Below are 25,828 nucleotides of genomic sequence, written 5' to 3'. Positions count from 1 at the left end.
TATGAGATTGTGTTTCCAATACTAAGATGAAGGCTGAAGCCTACCTTTCATCATGTGCTCTAAAATTCTAGTTGGTTTAAAGCACATCATTTGTAGTGGTGCTTTCACTATCTTTTTCAGTGCAAGCATTCTTGAGATTTTGTTCCATGTTAAACGGCTCTCCACTGTACCCCCCACCCCAAATTTATTTAATACCAAATATTGTCAAACTGCAAAAATGATATATAAAGGGTTACTATGATACATGTCTTAGTTTCACCTAGCAAATACAATAAATTAAAAGGAAAAGCCTCAAATCACCTGGTCTTTGAAGTCATTTTATTGTTCCCAAGCTGTCTTGTCATAACTTTTTAAAAAATAAATCATATGTGTCTTGTACCATGGTGTTATTACATTGCATAAAATGCATGGAATTATTCAGTACACTGAATACTAGCACGTAACAAGAAACTGCTGGAAACCTAAAAAAGCTCTATTTTTATTCCAGTTTCCTTTGGACGATACTCTTGTGGTCTCTTTGACTGCAATGAAAACTTTTGATAACTTGCTGTTATTGTTGTGCTATAACAGATCTACTTGAAAAAAAAAAATTCCTAACCACAACATTTGATGTCCTAAGTATTATGGGTTGAATTCACGAGATGCCCAGAGCCTGTAGCTGTTTTGTCCTTCCAGCAAACCACCTTCCTCCTGCCCCGTGCCGCACTGCTTGCAAGGGCAAGCTGTGTGCAGAATATCTCTGCACCTTCCAGGTTGCCACGTCAGGTTTTGTGCACCAGCTCCTCTCGGCTGGTACGGTGGCATAGAGACCTGCATTGCAGCCTCCCCGCTACCCCTCACACACAGAAGGAAGCTGAGGGGCAGCAGCGGCTGTTGCAGCTTGACGAGGAGGGATGGAGCTGAGGGGCAGCCATAAAACCGGCTTCTCGGCCAGGGAGCAAGCTGCACCTCCCCAGCCATAACAAATCCCCTCCCTGACTCCTCAGGACAAACGGTGAGCAGTGTTTTCAGAGTTGTACATGTGCTAAAATGGTTGTCTTTGCTTTTGGTGTTTACAGTGAAAATTACATTAAGGTGAACATTTTTAGGGTGGATACTAAGATACCGCTTCACTGATGATGAATTTTTGCCTGGAACACCACTCACTGGGTAAGGTCACAGTGAAGATCTCAGTCTTCCTAAAGTCTAGTCTCCTTTTCTGGCCAGTAAGTTGTCTGAATTAAATGGTCACTATTGACAAAATTATCTTTCCTGCTCTTTGTCCCACAGGCGCCTCTCTCCCCGTTGGCCGAGAGGGTCTCATCTTGTGGAGAAGACCTTTTCCGAAGAACCCAAAGGACAGCAACACTGAAGAAAATGGACACCGTGCCCAACACCAAAGTCAGCCCCAGGTACACGTACCTGAGAGAGAAATGATTGATCAGAGCCTATTTCAAAGGCAACATATGACTAGAAGGCATCAAGGACACATTCATATTTTCATGGAGTAAGGCTGAGTAAGAAAGCTCTTCAAGCAACGTGGTGACCCTGGAGATGAGAGTTTGCCAGCTCACCCAGGTCAGGTATTGTGGGCTTTGTGGCCAAGAAAGTGTCTCAGGCATTGACTGACCTCCTCCACCCCAGCGCTTCAGTAAGAATAACACTAATATTTCTGGGGCAATTAATTTATTTTTTCGTTGCCTCATGAACAGTACCAGTGATATCAAGACCATTTGATGGTCTTTTTGCTTTACAGGCATAATGACGGTAACAACAACAGCCGCAACAATAGCATCATTACGCTTTATTAGTAATGAGTCCCAACTGAGCTTTTGTTCTTTTCTTCAAATTTTCAAAACAAGATGTACCCTCCCCTCATGTTTTTTTTCCAGGGGATGGGGGGAAGGGCAACCTGTTCTCTCATTTTCCCGTTACGGTTGCTATTCCATTCTCCATTTCTGGTAATGCCCGTCATGAATGCAGTTCAGATAATTATTCTCCTCTAGCAATAAATTGATAAAGACAGCACTGCGCTTAAGCCTCTAGAAAAGCCAAGCATGCTTTGTGGCACCCTTCTCTTCCTTTTTATGGTCCAGCTCCAACATGGAGCAATGATGAGGTTTGACAGCCCTTTTACTTCTTATTTACTTATACATACACACTCTCACAGCAGAGGTGTTAAAAAATGGGGGGAGCTTTAGCATAAAATTGAGGTTTTATCTGAACATTTTTTGGGTGAAAAATCAAGAGGCTTAAATATTTCCAGCTGATATTGAAGTAAGATGACACCAACCGTCCCCCCCCGGCCTCCAGCCCAAAGAGACTAAACCAAAAGAGACTGCTAAAACCGGAGCATTATTGTTAATATTGCTAGTCAGACACTTTCATTTGGCATCAAGTCTTTCACGCAAATTTTCTGACAGAAATTCTCCTACCAGTGCCAGGTGTAGATGCACTTAAAAAATACAAGTTAAAGAGCGAATGGAGGAGAGCCATTACCTCAGTGCACTGGAGTCGTAGAGTCTGCATGCTCCTCTTCCCCCACATCTTTTGCTTCCCCATTTCAGGCAAGTGGTATCTATAGCCACTCCAAAATACACTGGAGCTGGAATTCCCGCTGGGCGTATTTAACAAATAGAGGCAAGAAGGTTACTTTCCAGGGTGATCAGTTCTGATCTAGAGACATGTTCACGTGAAACATTAAATAATACATTCAAACAGCAATGACACTTCCACACTGTTTGCTGGTTCGAGAAGTCGTGCCTTGTATTGCCCAGGCACACACTGCCCTTTCCTGCCTGTGGGGAATCGGGGTGGGGAGGAAACGAAGCTGAAGATCAAAAAGCCTGTGGAAGTCAGCGGAAGGAGTGCTGGCCATGGCTTGGTTTCCTCACCCTGCGGGACCCCTCCAGGAAAAAAACAAGGAGATACCTCTCCTTTCTTGAGAGCGATGGAGCCTGTTCGGCTTGGGGGTGGGGGGTGTCCTGTGTGTTGCTTGGTGGGGTGAGAAGGGACAGAGACAGTGGGGCTGGGAGCCCACAGTGGGGCCACAAGTATCCTACAAGTACCCGGAGGTCCTACTGTGGCAGGGGCAAACCTACTGCTGTGCTTGTGGGCGGTGGGAAAGGAAAGCCTTTCTTCAGGTGCTAATGGGAACATCACGGACTCTGTGCCACCTGGGGAGCCACCCATGGTTGCTGGAGAAGAAAGTAATCTTGGAGGGAAAATTCTGGCCTGCAAAGGTGTGAGAAAGCAGCCAACAGCTTGTTTTGACGTTCTTTCATCTGCCTCATCTGGCTCATCAAAGACTGCTCTATTTAAATAAGTGACTTGCTTCTTGTTAATTATTACCTTTTCTGTGAAGACCTAGAGGATTTCAGTTTCCAGTTCATTGGCACATCATGGTACCCTTAGTTTTAGAGAAAACTTAGAGGTGGCTCTGCCACAAGGCTGCAGTGAACCCTGCCCTCAGGCACACCTCAGTTAGGTTAATTCCCTTAGAAACTAATGAAAATGTGCCTGAAAAATGATCACAAATTCTGATCCATAGCTGTTCTGTTATGCTTGTTGTTGTATAAGAAGAGACAAGACGTTATTTTAATGTTAGCTTCATAGTCTGAAGCTTGTCACCTCTATGGACATTAGCAATGTATATTTTTATAATATACACTAAGGTAGTATAATACAAGTATTATACTATAGTAAGATAGTATAATACTAAGATAGTATAAGATAGTATAATATAACTAAGACAGTATATTATTTTAGTATATTATATTATATTATACTATATTATTATTATATTATATTATATTATATTATATTATATTATATATTTTTTTTTTATATCTAAGACAGTTATACCATTTATGAAATACAAAACTGCTTTATTTTTCCAACACTTTTCCTATTTAAAAAAAAATAATCATATAATATTAGCTTGTGATTTAGACCTCATTCTTTCCAACAATCAAAGTTTAATTCTAGGAAAAACAATTAGTGAGAAGCATATTAAAGTAGACCCAAGAGTACAACTGGACTTACCAAGTACTCTTATTGCCAGGGTATAAATACCAAGTGCAAATGATTTCAAGTGTGGTTTAATGCATCTAAAAATGATAATAAAAAATGGTATTAAGCAGAAATAAAGAATTGACTGTGGATAATTTGAACACAAACAGAAAGCAAGCAGAAGGAAAGAAATGTGACCTTTTCCTCCTTACTGACACTGACTAACAGAATCACAGAAATATGTAAATAACGAGATAAAATCAGAAATCTGAACATCTGCGTTCAATAGACATTTTAAAGTCGGTAGTGCATTTTCAGATAATACCAGACCTTAGGAGTTACTAATGCAGGACAAGAAAATTGGTTTGAAATCGTGAATCATTGGATGGTCTTATTCAATATAATGCTCTCTGAAATTGTGGATCGTGACCCAGGGTAGTAAAAGGTATTTAGGCACTCAATTTTCATTGCACTGTATCTGGGATCAGGATCACACCTACTGTAAAGGTAAATCCTCCGAGCCATTCCCTGACAGGACAGAGTGTTTGCATTTGGACTTCTCTGAGCTTGCAGCAGGGTCCCAGCACAGACATCATTCCGTCTGGCTCCACATCAGCCCTGCTCCAGCCTTGGGTTATTGTCCTGGCTCTTCTAGGAGGGTGGCAGCGGTAGGCAGGAGAACAGCTGCCTTCCACATCCATGCTAGCAGCGGTGGGCGTAGGGAGCCACTCAAATTAGTAGGGCTCATCTGCTGCCAACCTCATCAGCTGCTCAAGTGTGATGTTTCACCCAGCATGTATCAGACTGCTTGTTACCTAATTCAGCAAGAACCTGAGTACATGCTTTACTTTAAGCACGTGGGTAGTCCCAGTCACACGATTAACCCGGGACACGTCTGATATGTGGGGTGAGTAACACATGCGTATCGTTAAGGTAACTGATAAAACCCCCTATTGTCACAGCCATTCTATTCAATATAAAAAGAAAAAAAATAGGGTGAAATTCAGTTGACACAGGGGATAAATATAGCGCTTTGGAGGTCTAGTCTCTCTGCTCTGAACTAGGATGGACTCAGCTTCTGCAGAAATTCTTATAATCGGGAACACCTTTCAAAAATAATAAAGACATTGCAGAACTAGCTCTTTTGTTCCCCCAGTGGTGTTTTATTATTTCCCAATGTAGCTGCCAGAACAGCGTTAAGAACCCATGTTGTAAATGATATTTGGGTCATCTTCCTTTAATTCAGTGGAAAGGGAAAAGGACGTGAAGGACACATAAGGAAAACAACACTGAAGTACCATGGTCAAAAAATTGCTATGTGCATCTCATTTTGTAATCTGAGTGTTTTATTCTCTAATGCTCTGATCATGGATCATCATCATACAGTTTGTTATATTGTGGCTTATACAGGCACTGCAATCTACGCAGGCCTGAACGTAATATGATTTTGAGCACGAAGAACAGTGTTTTGCCCTCCTATCAGACACAGGCTACACAAGCAAGCCTCAGCCTAGAAGTCCTTTTAACCAAACGCAAGGGCACAGAAAACGAAGAGTGGAAAATAAAATAAACAACTGTACATAACAACACCTATGTGTTCCATAGGTTTTATACCCTGCAAAAAAACCCTTATTGTTCATACGGAAAAAAAATTGTTCGAACATTTGTATTGTCTTTGCACGGAAACAGGAGTTCTTTGAGATCCTGAGTGAGAGCCAAACTTCTCAGGGAGATCTGAGACTTCCTTTTCACTGCCCAGTCACCTGCTATTAAGAGCTTGTGCTTGAACGGCAGCTATCTGAATTGCGGGTTTTTTTTCTCCAAAACTTCAGGGCTTTCCCAAGTTCCTTGTAATTAGTCTAATACCACTAAAAAGACATACTAGCAAATGACTCGGCCACTAGCTGTAAGCATATTTCAATGATTTCAGTCATGTAAACCCTTGAAGTAAATATCACTAAATCTTATAGGCTTTTAGGGATTTAGCTGTATTTGTGCTCCATGGCAGGTGCAACGACATCTGCTCATGTAAAAATGTTAGCTTGCTTAAGTGTTGGAATCTTATCTGAGCTGACTGGATACAGAATAATTTTAAAAACAGATAACTGGAAAAATTACCTAATGAAGCCTGCAACTTGACCTCAGGACTATTTGTTTTCAAAGAACATTTTTTTTTCATTCTGGGAACAGAAGCACACTTTCAGTTCAGACAGATTTTTCAGGGAAAGCCAGTCAGTGACAGATTTCAGAAAAGCAAGTGTGAGCTTATAGCGGAATTGTGCCTGCAGGTCAGTTGTAGAGAAAAAAAAAAAAAAAAAAAAAGTCTTGAACTTACTGAAACGTGATTTATTTAGCTGCACATCAGATTTGGGTGCCTTCAATCCAGCAGAAAAACACATAACTTCTCAGTTTCAATTAAACGGCTCTCAAAGTAAAATGATTTTCAACAGAAATAAAAGCTCCGGAGCAGAACCAATAAAGCTGTTTTGCTCATTTCATATAACGAAACGTTTTAGTCTCGTTATTAAAAAACTTTCTAAGCTTTTCTAAATGAATCCATTTAAGCATTAAGTCCCCTGAGAGCATGCTCTTGGGGTTGATAAGTCCGGGCAGCTCTGTGTGATTTAAGCTCGTAGATGTTCAGCTACGAACATCTCCTCCCAGACACTTCTGAAGTGGAGACAAGATGGAAAGCAGGAGGGTGAGCATGGCAGTGAGGGCTTTGAGGCCCTGTGTGGTACCATAGCCGTAACATTTTCTATCATATGTTTTATGGGTAGAAAGGGGACACAGTGTGGAGGGAAAGAGGAAGGAAGCTGCACCTCTGCATAGCCCTGTGCCCATATTTTTACAGCAAAAAAGATCCCCCTGTGTCAGAAGCAAGCACAGAGGGCAACCTGGTGGAAAATCCTGAAGGCTTTGCTGCAAGCTTTCAACTCGTGAATCATCCTCCTCTTGGTGCATGGACAGTTTCAGTGGTGCACAAGCTTCACTAAGAATTGTCTAAAATGAATTATAATATGTTTGTTCTTCTTGGATTGACTTGGAGAGAGAGAGAGACCATGTGTTTTTGCAGTACTCAATGGTAACCCTACAAGGTGGGTGGAAAAAGCTACGCAGCTTATATGTTTTAAGGCATATACCGCACCAGCAGTGTTTGGGGAGGACAGCGGAAAAGGATCCTCACCTCAGCCGTTTCTGAAAGTGTCTATGTGAGTATTACTTCTGGTTCAAGGACTGTGCCGGAACCATAGCTGAAGTTACATTTCTTTATTTAGGTTTTTCCATATAGCCTACATTCAGCCAGCTCTAGCACTGGCTTTTTCCATGTGATATAAAGACTCTGGCAAAGAGACAGGGCCTATTCCAGAAAATTTCATTCAAAAACAAAGAGAATTTTGTGGTAAGAAAAGGCAACAATAATAAAGATCAGTTAAACTGTATTTACCCTTGTTTTGTTTGATAAGTAAAACGCACCCATCTGGAAATAATTTGGAAAGAGTAACTGAGAAAGCAAGCTTTCCAAAACAGAGCGGAGCAGCACTTAGAATCCAAAAATTGCAAGAAGCTGACAAAAATCCAGATTAATCGCTGGAAGCATTATAGTCCTTTTGCACTTTCTAAAATTAGCTTAAAAGCTTACACTCGGTGATGGACAAATAGTTCCAGCAGTTAAATATGTATTGGAACAATCTCCTGGGACAATTAATAAACCCATAATTATTATGACAGAAAAAAAAAAAAATTCGTGCTAAATCTATCTTTGTTTTGAAGAGAGAAATCTGGGACAGAACAATTATATAGAGTAATAAAATTGACTAGAGGAGAAGAGTTGAGTGTATATAGAAGGTTTGGATTAGATCACCTCTGTGTAGCTGTGCCTCGGTTATCCAAAGCAAGTGAAGAAAACTGGCTACCTATAAGCATATATGTGCACACATTGACTCATGCAGGGCTAATTTCCATTTGCATGAAGGCCATTTAACACCATTCTGGTGATGTAAAAGGCTTCAAGAGAAGCAGAATTTGGTATAAACGATAACCAGGCCTCCTAGATCGTGTTTAAAACCAGAAAGGTGTTGCTGGTAGAGATAATCATAAGCACCTTCTTGATTAAACACATTCTCAAATTATGAGGATGCCTTTCAATAGTAAAGAAAATATTTTAAAAGCCACCTTGCGTAGCTGAAAACATTTCGCAACACCAGGTGGGGAGGGAGACTCAGTTACACGTGTCAAAGCACCCTGAAAACCTTTGGCAATGCTTGCAGAAATGACTTCTTACCTTAGAAGCAGTATGTATCCGGGTGTGCCACCTACTGACAAAGTGTATGAAGTGATAACCGATACTACTAGAAAATACAGGAACATTTTTGGACACTCATTTCCTTTTTGACATGGTCCCACCACAGCCGAGGACCTTCGTGAAGGAGATTCCAAGGTTCCCACACAACTGCAGTTAAAAAATACCTGGAAGACACCAGGAAAAAGTATATGATAACATAAACAGCAGAGAAGCGGATATTCAGGAATTGCACATCATGCTTTTCTGGATAGTTGAAAGTTTAAATCCAGACTGGAAAATGTTTTTCAAAAGGAAAAAGCTTGTTCATTGAAGGAGAAATTTAAAAAGAAAGTATCTACTGCTGATTAATGTATTTAGTGGGGTTTTAAAAACATTTTTCATAGCCAACAGCTAAAAAAAAAACCCTCCTACATTCTCTGCTTTGGATTTCTGCTGGAAACAGCAAATGAGAAAGGTTTAAATGTGGGTGGCAGATTGCTAAAAAAACTTAGGACATGCCTTACTCAATTTTAATCTACTTATTCTGACAGAAATGGTTGTATTAGGAAAACTACCCCGTGGCATAGGGAAATGAAAGATTGTCTTACGGTGTTTTTCCCACTGCCACTGGACGCCTGGCAGCCGGCGAGACAAGCAGAAATGTAGGTAACTCCATTTTCCCCGCAGATGGGGTCCCAGTCATTCTTGGAACACAGGCAGCCCGAGTTACACTCCGAAAACAGGGCTTGCTCGTAATCAGTTGTCCATTTGGTGCTGGGGAAAAAAGAGAAATTGCAATGATGTCTTCTAGCAGATGTGGAAGAAAACATTATCAAATCATGGGTTATACTCTGCCTGGCGCACCTGGCCAGGCCTTCTGTCTGTAGTCCATTAAGGTGTTGTCTCTTCACATCCATGCAGCAGTGTAAATTCTTATTTCTCTGCTATCAAAAGGTTTTCACGATATCACACCACCTACTGTGAGATAGTAGCTACTTCATTAAGGGGGACAGCTAACAATTTCTATTCATGTGTTTTCTCAGATTTGTAGGATTTTAGTTATCTGAGGCTTGATGCAGTTTTAACAAAACTGGACAAAAAAGTTTTGATTACTTTAGTGGCAAAGAAGGGAGCAAGTTACTCATGGGAAATGGTCTCTGTAGAAGTTAAAGAGGAAATGATCAGACTGGTATTCATCCAAACTGAGGGTCTGATACCTTGCACAACAGCCACCTGCCAGCTTCACCCAGCTGCTACTGAAGTCACCAGAGGAGCAGCTCCTGGGGCTGCTGTGGAGTCAGTGCTGGCAACTCCTCCCAAAAAGTGAGCATTACAGAGTAATTCCATGGGCAACAGTGACCAAAAAGTGCTAGCCCCAGGTGTACCTCATGGTTAACACCATGGGTAACTCATGGTTAATACTTGAATCCTTCAGTTTTGGGCTCACAGGCTATTAAATGTCGTGGGTTGTTCAGCAGAACGTAAAGGCAAGGAACAATTAATTGAATTGCACCCCTCCTACTGAGTGCCTCACATTTCCAGAAATCTCTGGGCTCAAAGGATGGGTCCCATGGCAATCATAATTAAAAAGTAATCAGAAAAATAATCTGCACTTGTGGCATAAACCCCTCTGGGCTGAAGGCAACAATCACGAAAGCGTTCTGACACAATGCCCGCTGGAATAGATGGAGCGGTTTCCGCTGCTTTGAATCAAATTTCTGGGAAGCATATTTAGGTCAGTCATTCTCTTTTCAATAATATATACTTTGTGGAATAAAATGAGGAAGGAGTTTGGTTTGCGATAGCACTTTATGCTGAAGCATGCCCTTCCCAGCATACCCGTGGTATGACATGGTCAGTCCAGCCACTTCTGAGTTTTCACAGCCCATTGCAAATAATGAGAGGAGCAAAAGGTAACCAAAGAAAGATGATCCCAGGGAGAGTTTTGCGGCCCCTAAAACATTGATTCTGAATTTTTTCATTATCAGTCCCCCAGAGAATATGCCAAAGGCCACAGCAGGAATGTTGATAAGACCTAAAATCAAACAGAAAAATCCGTATTAGTGAAAAACCCAGCTCAATGGACTATGCTCCTCAGCCACAAAAACAGCAGCAGCAATAAGATCAAGCAACAAAATATGAAAGATCTTCAGTCGGGGCATTTTATTTATCCAGACTTGGACTGTTCCTATGAAGGTGCTGGGGCTGCTTTTAAAAAATTACTCCAGGGAGATGTTTCTCTGCTAGTTCTTTGACTAAGAGATTATGTATGAGGTTTAGGTGACGATCTTCCAATTTCTTAAGCTAGGTGATTTACTCCACTGTTAGTTTATCAGTGGAGGGATCACTGTAGTGTTAATTCAAATACTTTTAGTAGTATTTCTCACAAGAGCTGCTCTGGGCGCAGAGGAGTTAGCTGTGGTATCGTGCCAAGACAGCCACGGTCTCGCTGCACAGTCTGGGGCTTTGCTATAGACCTTCCCTGTCTCCTTCACCCACACAGCAACAGTAGGGGCAACAGGGGCCACTCTCTGGGGCTGCCCCACTCCAGCTTTCCAGGGCAGTTCCTCCTCTCCTTCCCTTTTCCACTGACAGGAGGAACCCAAAATGCTTATTCCTAGAGGGCGAACAACTCAGTTTCACCTACAGTGTTATGAAATCCAGAGCGAGACGTGCTTTTTCTGGTTTGATTCAGCCATGACACTGATGATCCCCTAGAGGAGTCTCGGAGAGGGAGAAAGCCGGTGGTATGTCATCGCCTCTGTGCCCAGGTGAGTGAGGGAATTTCTCTGGTTTTTGTTACTAAAACGCTCCCGTAGGTGAGTGTTGCATCGGCAGAAAGATAGGAATACCCCATGGGCTGTCTTGTATCAGTCTTGGGGCAATCAAGTGGAAGAGCATTGAAGGAAACCTGTAAAACTGGGTGACCATTAACCCTTACCTGGACAGCTTTGCTCAAAGCAGTGTCCATATTGACAGACATGGGCAACAAGACCAAAAAAAAAATAAATCCCGTTCAGCAGATGCAAAAAAGGTACCACCGTAAACAACACTGCATAGTTAAGCAAGGTGCCTTTTGCTGGATTTCATTGTTACTCAAAATTATTTTCCCAACTTTACCAGCCAGTTCCGGCGCACTAAATTCTGCCCCCCTCCCCCAGGGCCATGTATGCGTCTTGCAGCTTTTAATTCCTGCTGACACCTAGCGGTGCTGAGCCCAGCGAGTGACCAAAACACAAGTGAGTACCAAGGCATACATGCATTCATATAGCAGATGAAATTTCAGAAGTTTGTTCAGGGGGCCGGAGGTATTATAACGTGATTTCAAATGACTTGGTGTAAAACACCAGTTTACATTAGAGTCTAATCTGCCTGCTAGGAAGTGCACTGGGATCCCTTAAATTTCTGGCTCAAGTCAGTGTTTGATCCACCTGTACACATGGAAAAAAATCACTGCTTAGAAGAGATGCTAGTTTGATGTCAGAAAAAGCCTTATTCTACCTAGCAAACCCAGGAGCCAGTATCTTGGCCGAGTACATGAGCCCAGTTCAGTTACTGATGAGGTTCCGGAAGCTTTACTGGGGCGGCATTTTTCACTCTGCACATACATGAAAATTGCCCTTCAGGGGATCTAGAAACAGCAACTAAAATGTAGCAGATGTAGATTAAGAGTCACTATATAACGGGTTTGCCTGTTCTCTTTTGCTTGTAAGAGGGGACTGGGATTGGAACAGGGATCTGTGTGATGCCCATTGATGACCAGAGAGTACCCGCGCTCTGCCTGCCCGTTCCTATGCACCCCTTTTTTTATGCCTTTGTCTCATAGCCTTGCAGGTAATGCCATTGCTTGACACTGGCATCACGGGAGTGGGGAGCAAAGTGTGCATATTTAAGGAAAACCATACAAACACAGGAGGAGCCATTTTACTTTCTGGCACATTCTTTGGGTTGTGATTAGTGAGAAATACCCTCTTATGACCTCCTGCTGATTTTTTTTTTTTGTTATAGTGCTTTAAATTGCTCTGACAATTCTGATATCTATCAGAGAGATTATGCTAGAAATTGGTTTGGGGTTTTTTTGTGGTTGTTTTTTTTTTTTTAAGAAGAAATAAGAAAAGAGGTAGGGAAAGAGAAATAGCCACTGTTAGTTTCTTAGCAAGGGTGGGTTGGGAGAGAGTGGTAAAGGCGGAAGGTGAAACACTGTATTGCAGGGATGGCCGCTCAGGCAGGATCCTTCCCTCGCACATTCTCTGTTGGATATAGTCCCTATGCTTTGTGAAATCAGATGGCTCTTAATCCTCACTCAGTTTGCACATACCTGAAAGCTTAGCTCCAGAAAATCTTTAAATACAATGAGAAGTACTGTACTGAATGTAGGGATTGTTTTCTAGACTTTCTCTGACCATTGACTGTGCTTGAAGATTTCTCCTTGCTTTCAGGAGTTTCGTGCCAGGAAATTCCAGCCTCTATCTTTAAGGAATTAACATAGCACAATGGATCAATACAGCTTTTCTGCATATATATACCTCCGTTGCCGTGCAACTAATGCTGCTGTGAAACAAGGCAGTTCCCTCTGTATTGGATGGATGTAAACCTCTTTGCTGTCTAATGCTATTGAATCCCGGGACCTCAGGAACTGAACCCAAGCCTGCAGTTCAGTAACTGGGCAGTGAAGTTCACCGTCCTGAAGACATCTCCAAAAATGGACACCTCGATACCCAAAGGCAGAAGCTGCATCTCTCTCTCGTACTGTACGGGAGAGGTTGTGAGACTAACTTCACAACAGAGAAAGGCTTTTAGGTAAAATTAGGGCAGAAATACCTATTTTTCCTTCACCAGCATTGCACTGGAATAAAGCTAAGTTTCTAATGTGATCACTGATATGGTGTTGACTTCCTTTTATTTAACACCAACCTCTTCAGAAAGTAAGAAATCACTGGCAATATCACAGCTACTTTATGGTCAGTCCTTAGTTGATCCTCGTTTCGTTGAAATAAATGGGAAGCCACCAAGGGGACAGATCTGTCTGATGACAATTTTATGTTAAGTATTTTAAAATTAATTCTCTTGTGATGTACATACATTATTTTTCAAATTCCAAGTAGAAGGGGAAATAAAGTGTCAAATTGTGAAATCTTTTGCAGTAACACTTACATAGATAAACGCAGAGCTAACTAGTGATAAATTAGAAATGAAATAACCTTCTACGAGCTACTACTTATAGGCAGACAAGGAAGGAGAAGAAATAAACATATCCTAAAAAAATCCAATTTTCCCTAGGTGTATATACATCATTCCTAAAACATCCACTTTTAAGGCATCAAGAAGCAGATATAGCATTACCTATAACAAAATTAGTTTTTGAAGATGTTTGCCCATACTGTTGTTCAATATACTTTGGCTTATATGTCACCATGCCAATTAAAGAATTGAACTGAATGATACTTGCACACAGATACAGAATGTAAACGGGATTCCCAAAGAGGTTCTTCAGTGATGGCAAGAAGTCTGCAAGACAAAACGGCAGAAATGACAACCAGGCTGGGGAGAGAATAACCGCTGTGAATCATGCTTTGCAACACGTTTGCGCCTTCCAAAGGAGGACTGCAGGACGTTTCAGAAAGAAGCCATGAAGTCCCATGATGCTCCTAAGGGCTCCCCCATTTCTGGACGGGGGTATGGTGAAGCAAAATATTAAGCACCCTTATTCAGAAGAGCCATCTTATTTTAGATATCTTCTTTCAACCATAAAACAGGACTGATTTGGTTTCTATGTGACCTCAAAAGCCACAGCATCTTTTAGCTTAATTTGGGGGCAGAGGGAGCTCAGCACAGCTGACAGTAAGCACAGACATATTGAATCACAGATTCAAGTACTGAGGGAAAATGCTTTTGGCAAAGTATGGACAAGGAATTGTAATTGTGCAAAGGAACTAATTTCTAAATCCAGACAGCTCCTAAAATACTCTATTTAGTCTGTGCCCATCCTTATTCTGATCAGATATTCTACGTGTTTTTCTAATGAATGACCTTAAAGAAAAAGGTTTAGCAGAAACTGAGATTTTCATATTTTTGACCCCCACTTCTGCAACAGTCAAGATCTGGGAATGAAAAATGTTTGCAGAGTTTCATGACGTTGGGCCACTAGTGTAATTTTACAAATCTCATCTGGAGAAATTCTGCACGCAACAAGGAACAATGACAAGACCCTTTTATGCATACTAGTTAGGTGGAGAGTGACACCCGAGGGCGATTAAAACACGGCCTCAGAAAACATAAAGTATAAAAGCCAGTGAGAGAGAGAGACTCAACAGCTGAGGGAAAAAACTCTAGTGACTTGCCTTTTGCCATCTCAGCAATCTTCACTTGTTGTTGATAAGATTTGTGTTGTTCCTTGTTATCCTCAGTAATGAACTTTGACTGCTCGGAAGAGGTACTGGAGTCCTTTCTCCCCTCTGGTTTTGGGAGGTGCTTTGGCAGGAACCAGAAGGGGATGCCAGCCAGAACGCTAATTGCACCTGCTATTAAGTAACCCAGCCACCAGGCTCCCACCCACTGCGCGTCCTTGTGAGTTATCGTTATACTGTCTGGAGAAAGTGAAAAAAAAACAAAAAAAAAAAGAGAACTAAATAAATGCCTTTTGGGAACGTTTGCTGATAACAAGGAAGGTGATTTTGCAGGGACTTTTTCCAGAGGAGTTCACCACCCGCCCCTCGCCAGGTTTAGCTGTGCTTTGTGTCTCTGTCAGTGTTAGAGGAGCAATTGTGGGGCAGCAATAAGGACTTGCTGATTCCTGTGACACAGCAACAGCCTTCCCTTGACACCACGGAGTCCCCAGCCGTGCCACTCGCACATCCCCAGGGAGGCTGCAAGGACCCGGACACGAGGTAGTCCAGGTGGCCAAGCTCTTGCTCCTGGCTGGTCTGTTCTGCACAAAAGTGCCAGGGAAAAACGGGGTGTTGGGTTTTTTTGGGGGGAGGAAGGGAATCAGGAGCCCTGGTACCCATTGCAAGACCTCTTTCCCAGGCACACACGCAGGTCTTGGCAGCATCCTGACCCTCGCTCCTGCCTCCTCCTGGTGCCTGCTGTCCTCCTAGAGCCTCCTCGCCAGGACATCTCCTGGGAGGCACCAGCTACAGATCTGTGGGGCTTCAGGCCTCCTACTTCTTCCATACCCATCTTTCTTGCTAGCATTTTCTGCATGGGGCACTGCATTACTGTCATACTTTTTAGTTCATAAAGTTCCCACTCTACCCTGCTAGAAGGTAACTAGTTCTTCGCCTAAAATAGGCATATTGGAGCCTGACTGAATTATTTTAAATCTGAGTTTTCTGACTTACCCAGATCTACAAAGCCAATGTCAACATAAAGTTTGGCACACAAGGATCCTAGAAGAAAGCCAAATATTGGCCCTATAATTGCAACTGTCTGTACGCAGCCTGCAATAGAAAACAGGGGACCGTTACTCTTCTAAGTTAAAAAGAGCTCTGGTTCTTGCTGCACCTAACAACAAAGTATGACATGTGATGGGCAACAAGTGATAGAGCCTTAAAATACTGAGCCAACGTTTGCTCTCTGGCACATTAGTTACACAAGTTACAACATTTTCAAGAAAAAAAAATTCCAATAAAATTTCCCCCCGCTACATTGACACTTTGACTTTTTTTGTTACTGTCCAATTGAAGAATGAAATTCAACCCAAAGGAAAAAAAGTCAGAGAACTTAATGGCCTAAGCTCAATAATAGCACCAATCTATGATTGCTAGAAGCTCTTTAGCTGAGTAGATTAAAGTAACTGGAAAGCAATTGGCAATTATTTAACTTAATTGATCACTTTAAGTTGTGGTGGGCCCTGAATAGGCTGAAAAATCACTTTGGTTTGGTACCCAATATTAACACGTTTCAATGCACCCTCAGCCAAACTTTCTGCATGTTTCGAATCGTCAAAATTGATATGGAAATCTGGGAAGACTGAATGTTTTATAGAGAGAACTTGAGGTTTTGCCTTTCACCAGGCTGGAAACTTGTCAAGACAGGATGCTGGTGGGAAAGGATTTTTTGGTAATAAGTGACCTCTGCACATTTGGTGAATGTGCAGAGGTCTTCAGACAATGAACACAAGAAAACAGGGATATCAACTATTCAGAGCCTCAGCACCACTGTTTATAATTCTACCTGAATCTGGCGGGAACGTTTTGAGTGGCTGCTGACATTCTATTTCAAGTGCTTAAAAGAGTACATGTTTTTTATCACTTTCCAGAGAACTGAATGTGCACAGAGGCTCAGCAGTCCACATCCAGAAGAATTAGGAAGATTAGGGTAACAGCAGGAACCTAAGGTCAAATTCTTTCCTCAAATTAAGATAATGGAACTGTGCTGGTGTAATTAAAAGGGAACTTGGTCCCTCGAGTGTACGTGACTCTTAAATAAACTTTAATATTGGAAATGATGCAAACAAAACAATCAGGGCAACTTAATTCAATAACATTCATTCCATTATTCAGAATGATTCAGTTTCCTCTGGGGTAAAATCCTTTAGGAAAAATAAATTAATTATTTATTTTACCAATGTATAAGGCAGCATTCTCTTCAATGGCGTAATCATCAATATATGTAATTCCCAGAGGCTGGATAGGAGTTTCACCTATTCCACGCAAAAGATTTCCCAGCAAAACATAGATCCACATGGAAGAGCCTGCTTCTTTTTCACATCCTGGACACATCACAAGAGAAACAACAATGACGTGTTTTTCATAACATTTTGATGCTGAATGCACAGGACTTCTGAAATATTTAAAATGTGGGAAAATCAGTGTGAAAACTGTGGAAAATGTTTTGGAGGGGGTGGGGATGGCAATTTTAAACGAATCATCTTGAGATGAACACGTTTAACATGAATTTCTTCAGCCAAAGACATTCAAAGTTGGCCAGTTTTATAAATTTGTTGCCACATACCTTTTTAGAAACCCTTTTCACTTCCTTCTAACCAAAATTGGGATCTCCTAATGGAAAGATTTGGGAAACATTGTCGACAGCGAGCCCTACCAGCCACACGTAATCCACAGGTACGAGGATGCAAATCCACACACTCTTTGTGACATTGATTTGCTCACCCACAGCTTACTCATGGCCGGGCATCAGGGAGGAAGGCTCCTTGCCCACACGAAGCGCAGCTCGCCCAGAGGGGAGACACCTTCCTGGTGTGGTGGAAAACGGGGTCAACGGGCAGGGAGAGGAACAAGAAGCAGGGTCTGCAGGCTGGGAGACCCAAGCAGCTATTTCTAGTGGGATGAGGATCCAAAGGCACATTTCCCAGCAGAGGGAAGACCATGACTTCCCAAGGTCCCCCCTGGGAGATTGTTTGGTGTTCATGCAAGCCACCAAGCTGCAGAAAGTTGCTGGAGGAGACAGCAAGGCTGGAGGAACAGCTGCAGCCTGAAAAAACATCTTGGCAGTGGGTTGTGGCAGTTAAATATTTGTTTTTAATAAATTTGCCTCAGCCAGTAGATCTGGCTTTCCTGTGGGAAAGATTTAGCTGACTCCCATTTACTATTTTTTTTTTTACACTCTAATAAACTATTGCATGAGAGTTTGGGAGCCTTTTTTATGTATTTTACTGTGCTTATCACAATATTTAAAAGAGATCATGCTCACCTGCATTTATTTTCGCATGAGATTTTTCCAAGGCTGAGAATGGAGTTTGGCTTTTATCCTGCAGGCATGGAGAGATGCTGCCAGTCGAGTTGATGGTGGAAGGGAACCTTTCATACCGATATCTGTTCATAAACCAAAGTTGTTTTTTAGTGTCCCAACTTATAAGAAAAAGCAAACAGATCTGTTCCTACTGCGGAAGATAGGGCCATAGCACTAAAATGCAGATTTCATCGGCATCCAGTGTTGCCAATGACGGTTTATAGGGTATAAGAGGAACTCGGTTTACACTGTGGTAGTATGTGAAAATTGTCCCTTTGGTTCCCTTCGGTGTCACAGTGATGCACTTCAGTGTAGCAGGCACTTTGCTCTGCTATGATGCATGAATTCCTACTAAGAGATTATCAGACAGTGGCTGAATCCTCTGCCTTGTGTTTGATACCCAGATTGTCTTCCTGAGTTTAGCCATCACGTCATCACTAGAAGCTTCAACAATTCCTAAACCTTGTCAAAATGTGGCTGATCAAGATCACAGACTAATAAAACGAAAAGTTGACTGCAACTGAGAATAGCATATTTGCTCTGCAGTAATAAGTCTTTTCATAACAAATATTAAATTGAGTAACCACATCGACATATGCCGATTTCCACAAGCACCTTCCCAATCAATACCTAAATATTTCAGCGAGCTAACATTCAAATGTGCATAGCCCAGTTGGAAAATACCGATCACTTCGCACTTACCGTCCCATGAAGAACTGGGGCATCGCAATTAGGAATGTTCCAGCTGACATAATTAAGCAGCCCGCTCCAATTATTCTTGGCCTGTGAAGCTTCGCTCCAAAGTAGCTTACAAGAATTATGATTAGGAGGTTCCCTTTGAAAGTACAAAAGGAAAACTGAGTTTTACGGCTTCTCGATAAGAGATCCCCTAAAATATTGAAGCCTAACGTGTCGTAGATGCAGAAATTTCAGGGGGAGAGGGCTGGTCATGTGGGGTTGGTGTTTATCCCTCTTTCTAGGCATACTTACAGGAGCCCAATGCCTTCCATGGTAAGAAAACCATAAACTTTTGAATAGGCAGCTGGAAAAGTGGAGCACTGTGCCAGCTGAAGAGAACAATACCCAGGAAAGCAGGAAAAGAAGGAATCAAAGAGGGATTTATACACTTAGGCTAAAATTTCGTTGTGATAAATACCACAGTCCACTGAACCCCCCACCCCCCTCACTCACCCACCCCGCAAGATAAATTCAGTAATCTGAAATTGCAAGCGTCAATGTCATGCTGAAAACCTTAGTGCAAGCGGGAAGGGGATGGCCTGGACAATCAACGTAGATTACAGTTAGAGGTTTGAACTCTTGCTGCTGAATAAATCACAAAGGGCAAAGACTTCCGTGGGGAGGGGGGTGGATGGATTGCTGACAAAAGGAGAGAGAAAGCGGAAATCTGTGCAGGTAAATTCTCATTCAACAGTCAAAATTTCTATTAGCATTAATTAGTCAGACACTAAGCTTATCAAATCACAAAATCTTTAGGACTATGTTGAATTGCTTTTATTAGCAACCCTCTCCTATGCAATATAATCATACTAACAGTCATGCTGATTTTTACTAGGTGAGTCTTGTTCAGTTTTAATGGTTCAAGGAAACGCATACAATCATTTTTCACAACAAATTGCATCAGTGTTTTTTTCTGAAAACAAAAATGGGTTTCTACAGCACATACCAATTTCAAAACTGCCATCAATAACGCCAACCAAAGAGGAAGGGATATCAAATCTTCTTTCTATTTGTGTGATAGTACTTTTTAGATAACTTCCTGACAGTGCTTTAGCAAAATAAACAAAAGACAATGCACCAAGAAATATCTGTGAAGGAAATTGACAGTGATTAAAATCAGTCAGAATTGAAGGCTTTACTTTATGAATTCTTTTTAAACAATTCTTACATTCCCACCTCTTCTTTTCCCAAATAACCACATCAGTATATCTCCTACTTTTTATGAAATTGCTAATTTGTCTATTCCTTATGAGCAATAATGAACTTCCTATTAGCCACTGCTAATTCCAGGTAGATCATGGAATCATAGAATGGTTTAGGTTGGAAGGGAACTTACTTATCACCTACTCCCAGCCCCCCTGCCCTGGGCAGGGACACCTCCCACTAGACCAGGTTGCTCAAAGCCCCATCCAGCCTGGCCTTGAACACTTCCAGGGACGGGGCCTCCACAACTTCTCTGGGCAACCTGTTCCAGTGTCTCACCACCCTCATTGTGAAAATTTTTTTCCTGATATCTAATCTAAATCTACTCTTTTCTAGTTTGAAGCCATTACCCCTTGTCCTATCAAAAAGATGCCAAAGCTACTGATGCTTTGAAAGATGGAGATATAAATCACCCTCCTGATCTCTCTAAGGAGGGGGTGCCTTATGCAATAGCAATAAGTGTAAACGTTAAGTGTGGCTTGGTGGGGAGGTGAGTTGCTTGGGCATTTTTTAACATAGGTTTTTGCAATTGTCTGGATTTTAGAGCCCTGTTCTGGTAAGCTGTTCCCGCCGAAGCCCCAGGTGGACAGGAGGGAGAAGTCTCGGCCACCCGCGACATGGCTCCATGAGTTGAACAGTAACCTGCCAGGCTGTTCTCTTCTAGGATCATACTTTCCCCACCAGGTTTTCTTTTTGTCAGCTCTAGTATATACATTTGCTTTGGAGTGCAAACTGCATTTTGCTGGGGAAGAACCTTCTTGCATTCTTCTGTTTTGAAGAGGCAGCTTTTTTCTCTTAGGTATGTCTATGTATGTTTTAGCGTGTCAGTCTCAATCAGGAGTGGGCTTTGGAAATTAAACTCCCACCCCCTTCACAGCATTTTGGTACATACTGCAAATGTGCAGATTGAATCCCTTTAACATGAAATTAAACAGGAAGATGTGATCCAGAAGGCCACCACATTTACTTCAACAGCTAACGGCACTCCAGCCTCTGGGACAAGCCTAGAGCTGGTTTGAAGGAACTCCCTACCCTGAAATGAGGAGAGTAGGAGTGCAGGGTCCTTAGCACCAACTGTTTCAGTCCTGTAGAGCTATTGTCTAAATTTGCCTCCAGTAAATGCAGACTTACTAAGTTTACAAGCTCCAGGGGTACTCACGCACCGTGCAATTGGTCATGGGAACCACAACATTGCTTTCTACCTTGAGATACAGGTTGTGTTGGCTGAATATATAGGGATGTTCTTTGTAAATGGTGTCAAAAAACCCACAAACCTAACCCAGAAATTAAAAGACACCGTAATGTTTCATATAAAGAGCGGTCTAGACCCTTGTCCTACTCCTTAGACCTGCTCTCTGAGCAATCACGCTTCCAGTAAGCAGGTGCTCTGAAGCAATGTACTCACCTCCAGCGCAACACTCCTTACAACACCTCATTTGACAAGGCACATTGGTTATTACACTGGCATCAGTGTTGAATGCAAATTCTTGTGTTAAGGTTCAAATACATCTCTGTGTCACATTCAACACAATACTTTATCCAGTGCTGGTTATTCCTCCTTCAGAAGCACTTGTGGGTAAACAAACTGTATCTGGTTCTTATTTCTCACACTGAGGGCTCTCAAAAACTCTCTAGTAAAAACATTGCCATAATATTGTAGATTTTCTGTGTGTTTATGCCCTTGGATTTTAAACAGCAATGTGAAAGCAAATATGGTTTTTCACAGGTAAATCATATGGGTCAAACTAGAACTTCAAATATCTCTGTCTCCCTTTGGCATGAGTTTTTCTGCTGGATTTGCAGCTGTCCCAGGAGCGAGGTGGAGACCCGGTGCAGCGGTGGAAAAACACTCTTCGTTTGGAGCTGGGACAGAAAGGTGCACATGATTTCACATTCTCCCGTGGTTTGTCAGTGACTGCAAGTAAATATTTCACCACATCTTTCTGGTTAATAAAGGCAATTTTAACACATGGGAAGGCCGATAATTAGTAAAAACAACCTGTTGAATCTGCATATTGTTTTGGTAGCACGTCAGGCAAATACAGAGCTGAAGTGGACTTTTTTTGTGACTTCGAAATGTCTTTAATAATTTCATACTGACTCATCAAGGCATAATCAGAATTGAAAAAAGAGTTAGTTCACCAAAAAAACCCAAGAGGCTTTCTAAATCCCTACTGGAATAGGTTAATCATATCAGTTTGCATTCCCAGAAGCCACAAACTTTTTGAACAGAAAGAAACTGAACTGAAATGTTATTGCTTTTCTATTTTTGGAGCTAATAAGCTGATTCCTGACTGGCTAATCTGTGACTGAAGGTTCATTCAATGAGGGAATCAGATTATTGCTGCAGCAAACGGAGGAACAATGATAGAATTACTATTATGCTACACATTTAATTAGTACACCTCATCTTTTATTTCAAAACAGGACCCCATTTTGGAGTGTTTGCAGGATCAGACAAAATCAAGGACAATATTCAGGAATCAAAATATTTGTATAGCAGTCATCAGACTCAATTAATCCCACAATATCTTAACTGCTTTGCATAGTTTTTGGACTTCAGGTCAACTATTGCTGAAGTCATTGACTGTATTGGGAGCTGGATTAGTAACTGAAAATAGATATTTGTGTGTGTGTGTGAGACAGAGAGGGAAAAACAACAGAACTAAAGACTGTGCAAGATGAAAAGAACTGGGCAAGGCCAAAGACTCATTTTCCCTGCAACTCAACTCATCGCATCTCACCGTTGTACGCTGATTTATTGAGACCTCACCCAAGAGAGATTCAGCATTTTCCAGCCTGGCTTTGGAAAGCAGGTAGAGACAGAAGGCAAAGCATCACCCTGCCTCTGTTCCCCAGTGTCCCATGCAGGCGGGAATGCTCCTCCAAGGTGCAGCGGTCCTGCCGTCAGGGAGGTACAGCTGCACTACGAGGCTCCAAGCAGGGAGCTTCCATTGCCTCGGGGAGGTACTTCTCAGGGGTGAGAGAAAAGCAGATACAGCAGCGAGACTCCCGCGATTTCGTTTCAAAGTCGCCTCGTGTAGAGCTCTCTCGAATCAGGACTATTACAATAATAATTTAATAATACAGCACTCAAAACAGGCGGACCATAATACAAACATTATTTTACAGACTCCAGAAGAGTACCATGGCTGCAATCTTAAAAAAAACAATTTGTACAAACAGCTGCCTGCAGCACCTGTCTGCCGATACTCTGTTCTTAATTTCAGGTGGTGAAATAACAAGGATACAGTGACCTTTCAGGATGACCCTTGAAGATGGCCTAACACGCACGCCTCAACCGACATGTTATGTTTGAACATTGCCAGACTTTAGGCAAATACAGATACAAAGCAGAATCTTTTGTGACCTAGAAATATCTTCAGTAATTTCATAAATTTCAGTAAAATCAAGACATTACCAGAAATAAAAAAGGGTTAGTTCACCAAAAAATAAAAGAGGTTTTCTAAGTCCCTACTGGAATATTCAAAAACTCTTACTCTACCTTTATACCTCCACAACACGACTGTTTTTCCTTGGATGCGGAAGATTCAGATTTGAATGAAGATCGGTCCACGGGCAGGATTGTGTTGTTTGAGAAAAAATGAGTATTTTCTTTTGACGAAATCTCCATGATGATATCCCCTGCCTCTAAACCAGAAAACATGGAGAACATTTTAAAAGGGCATCCTATTAGCTCAGCCTCAAAAGCTCGTCACGTGACAGCAACACCCCGCTGCACTGTTTTCCCTACGACAGCAATTATCAAACTTTGCAACAGAATCTGACCGGTGCACTGGCTGTTTAATTATGGAAATTTGCAATCCACTTGCCTATAATAATGAAGATTAAATCATACTCGGCAAACAGTCCTCATCGTTCTCCAGCTATCATCAATGTGATTTCACCGAACATTTGACCAAGCATTACCGGCAGGCTAAATGAGGCTTGTTAACGTTTTAAACAACATTTCTGGAGCTTATATGTAAATTCACGTTTCTAGATGTGACCATGTCTGCAGAGATTTCTCAGAGCTGATCTCTGATTTTCCCATATATCTGGGACATTAAGTAATTAGATCAAAGGAAATCTAGCCCCGTTAATGAGGGACTTGAATCGTTTTAGATTGAAACATTAGCTCTAATCGTCTGATGTTAGCTAATGAGTTACACAAGAATAAAGAGGTTTAGTTCCCTTTACCATTTTAGATAGGGCCTTAGGGCTCAGTGGTCAATTGTTGCAGGAAAAATGTGAATTTCCTTCTTTGCAGGTAAATACAAAGAAGTAAAGAAAACTTAAATACCGCACTTTGAGAACAAAAGATATCAGTAATTCTTAAACCTCTACTCACATACTGCAGTACTTTGTTCTTAATTTCAATCTCTAAATCAGATCTGAAAATATTTATGAAATCAGCTTCTGTGTTCACTTTTAAGCAGCACTATGTTTTATAGAACTAGTGGCTGAAAATACAAATAGGAGAAGTTCCTATTCTTTTATGTTCATTGAAAGACACAGATCTTACATAAACAAAAACTATATATGGGTTTATGTGTATGTATATATGCATGTACATACACACGTATTCATGGCTTCCCAAGGGTCTGCGCAGCACTCACTTGTGCTTCCAGAAATGTCAGTGAAAAACCACAGAAATGTATCTAGATGACAAGACTTGCTCATGCAAATATTGCCCGGGCTCTGTTCATATACTGACCAGGCAAAAAGACTGTGTCTGTGGCATCAACATTTTCTCCATCACATCAGATGAGATAAGAGCTACTGACTACACAGAAGAGAAATATTTGCATTTGATGCTGCCCTGACAGGGACTGCAGTGCATTTCCCTGTCAACCCTAATAAGCATACAGATTTTTTTTAAAACAACAATAACAAAAGAAGGATGGTTTGTGCTTGCTGCAGAAAACTTATAACCCATTCCCAATCTGCTGCTGACTTTCTTGGGATCTTGGGAAAAGTCACATCGTCTCTCTATGCCCCGCTGCTGAACGTGTGCAAAGGGGACCGACAGCGTGGACCTCACGGCACTCGTGTGAGGATGAATTCATTCAAACTTGTGAGCATGGCCATGACACTCACATAAGGTATGCCACCACGTAAGCACATGAAATAGCCTTTAGCTTAAAGTTTGAAATGCTCTGCATATTTTTACTACAGCAATCTAGGAATGAAAAAAAAAAAAACCAAACCGAAAACAGAAAACATCTGAAACACAGCTGAGTGAATTGTCCATATCTCTGAGCGAAGCAATGTCCAGCTTGAGCAGGTCCAGCAGAAGATGGGGGGCCTGCACAGTCTCCCCCACTGCACCCCATGTGCAGGGCTGATTAAAAAAAAGGGAAATGCTGTGGAGGTGTAGGGGTGGAATATGACACACTGGTGCTCGGCAGCAGCATACGAATCCATGGGTACAATACTCAAAAGGACAGTGGTACTTAAACAAAATTATACTCAGCAGTATAAAAAATCATTACAGTATAAAAATTATTACCGTTTCTTATCAGAATATGTATGGCAAATCATTCACATGGCATGGCTTTAAGGAGGTCACTGGTTTTCTGGGCCAGAGAAACTTGCAGCCGTATATCTCAGAGCATCAGTTCTGTTGCCCTGACGATGCCTCTGCGGGAAACTGCTGACACAAGGCAGGGAGCAGCCCAGTATGCCCAGCGGTACCACAGCCCACTGCAACGCTACCTTTAATCTCTCCTTTTTTGTGCGACCAGCATGAATATGGGTGTCTCACTTCAATTATGAACTTGCCCTATGCCACTCAAATACTTTTTGGTGCCGTTAGTATTGTGCTGGGAGTATTTGTAATACGCTGCCAACTGAAGTGGGAGATCAGAGGTAGCTCTGGTTTCATCCCTGCTAGTAAGGGTGGTCTCTTACTGACTC

At 41.8% G+C, this 25,828-nt stretch overlaps 2 protein-coding genes and 1 long non-coding RNA gene across 3 annotated transcripts in view; 1 reads left to right on the top strand and 2 right to left on the bottom strand.

Moving 5' to 3' along the window:
* LOC141742768 (solute carrier organic anion transporter family member 1C1-like) overlaps nucleotides 1-2,729 on the bottom strand; it is a 37,943-nt gene extending 35,214 nt beyond the window's left edge. Inside the window, exon 1 of the mRNA XM_074585902.1 lies at nucleotides 2,479-2,729. The gene's annotated coding sequence lies outside the window, so the exon portion shown is untranslated. The remainder of the gene's footprint in view (nucleotides 1-2,478) is intronic.
* Nucleotides 305-23,558, bottom strand: SLCO1C1 (solute carrier organic anion transporter family member 1C1). The gene is made up of 14 exons (XM_074585928.1): nucleotides 23,415-23,558; nucleotides 19,653-19,794; nucleotides 18,671-18,803; nucleotides 17,930-18,051; nucleotides 16,842-16,988; nucleotides 15,616-15,714; nucleotides 14,617-14,862; nucleotides 13,619-13,783; nucleotides 10,115-10,310; nucleotides 8,884-9,049; nucleotides 8,276-8,460; nucleotides 4,024-4,088; nucleotides 2,479-2,596; nucleotides 305-1,401 (listed from the first exon to the last, which is right to left on the bottom strand). Exons 1-14 carry the CDS (start codon nucleotides 23,541-23,543, stop codon nucleotides 1,179-1,181), a joined length of 2,136 nt encoding a protein of 711 aa, XP_074442029.1. The 5' UTR covers nucleotides 23,544-23,558; the 3' UTR covers nucleotides 305-1,178.
* Nucleotides 10,895-13,149, top strand: LOC141742783 (uncharacterized). Its single transcript, XR_012586857.1, has 3 exons — nucleotides 10,895-11,046; nucleotides 11,437-11,514; nucleotides 12,715-13,149. It is a non-coding gene; the product is annotated as an uncharacterized LOC141742783 (long non-coding RNA).
* Nucleotides 23,559-25,828: the final 2,270 nt, after the last annotated feature.

Source organism: Larus michahellis, chromosome 1, assembly GCF_964199755.1.
Source record: "Larus michahellis chromosome 1, bLarMic1.1, whole genome shotgun sequence".
Taxonomy (NCBI): domain Eukaryota; kingdom Metazoa; phylum Chordata; class Aves; order Charadriiformes; family Laridae; genus Larus; species Larus michahellis.
This window is presented reverse-complemented; position numbering and strand designations above follow the sequence as displayed.

Excerpts from the sequence above, each read along its gene's own strand:
- SLCO1C1 (XM_074585928.1), bottom strand. The coding sequence starts at position 23,543 with ATGGAGATTTCGTCAAAAGAAAATACTCATTTTTTCTCAAACAACACA. Across the intron at positions 15,715-16,841 it reads GAATGCTGCCTTATACATTG|GCTGCGTACAGACAGTTGCA; the intron begins GTAAAATAAATA and ends TTTCTATTGCAG. Across the intron at positions 8,461-8,883 it reads GTGGCAGTGGGAAAAACACC|GTATTTTTTAACTGCAGTTG; the intron begins GTAAGACAATCT and ends GGTGTCTTCCAG.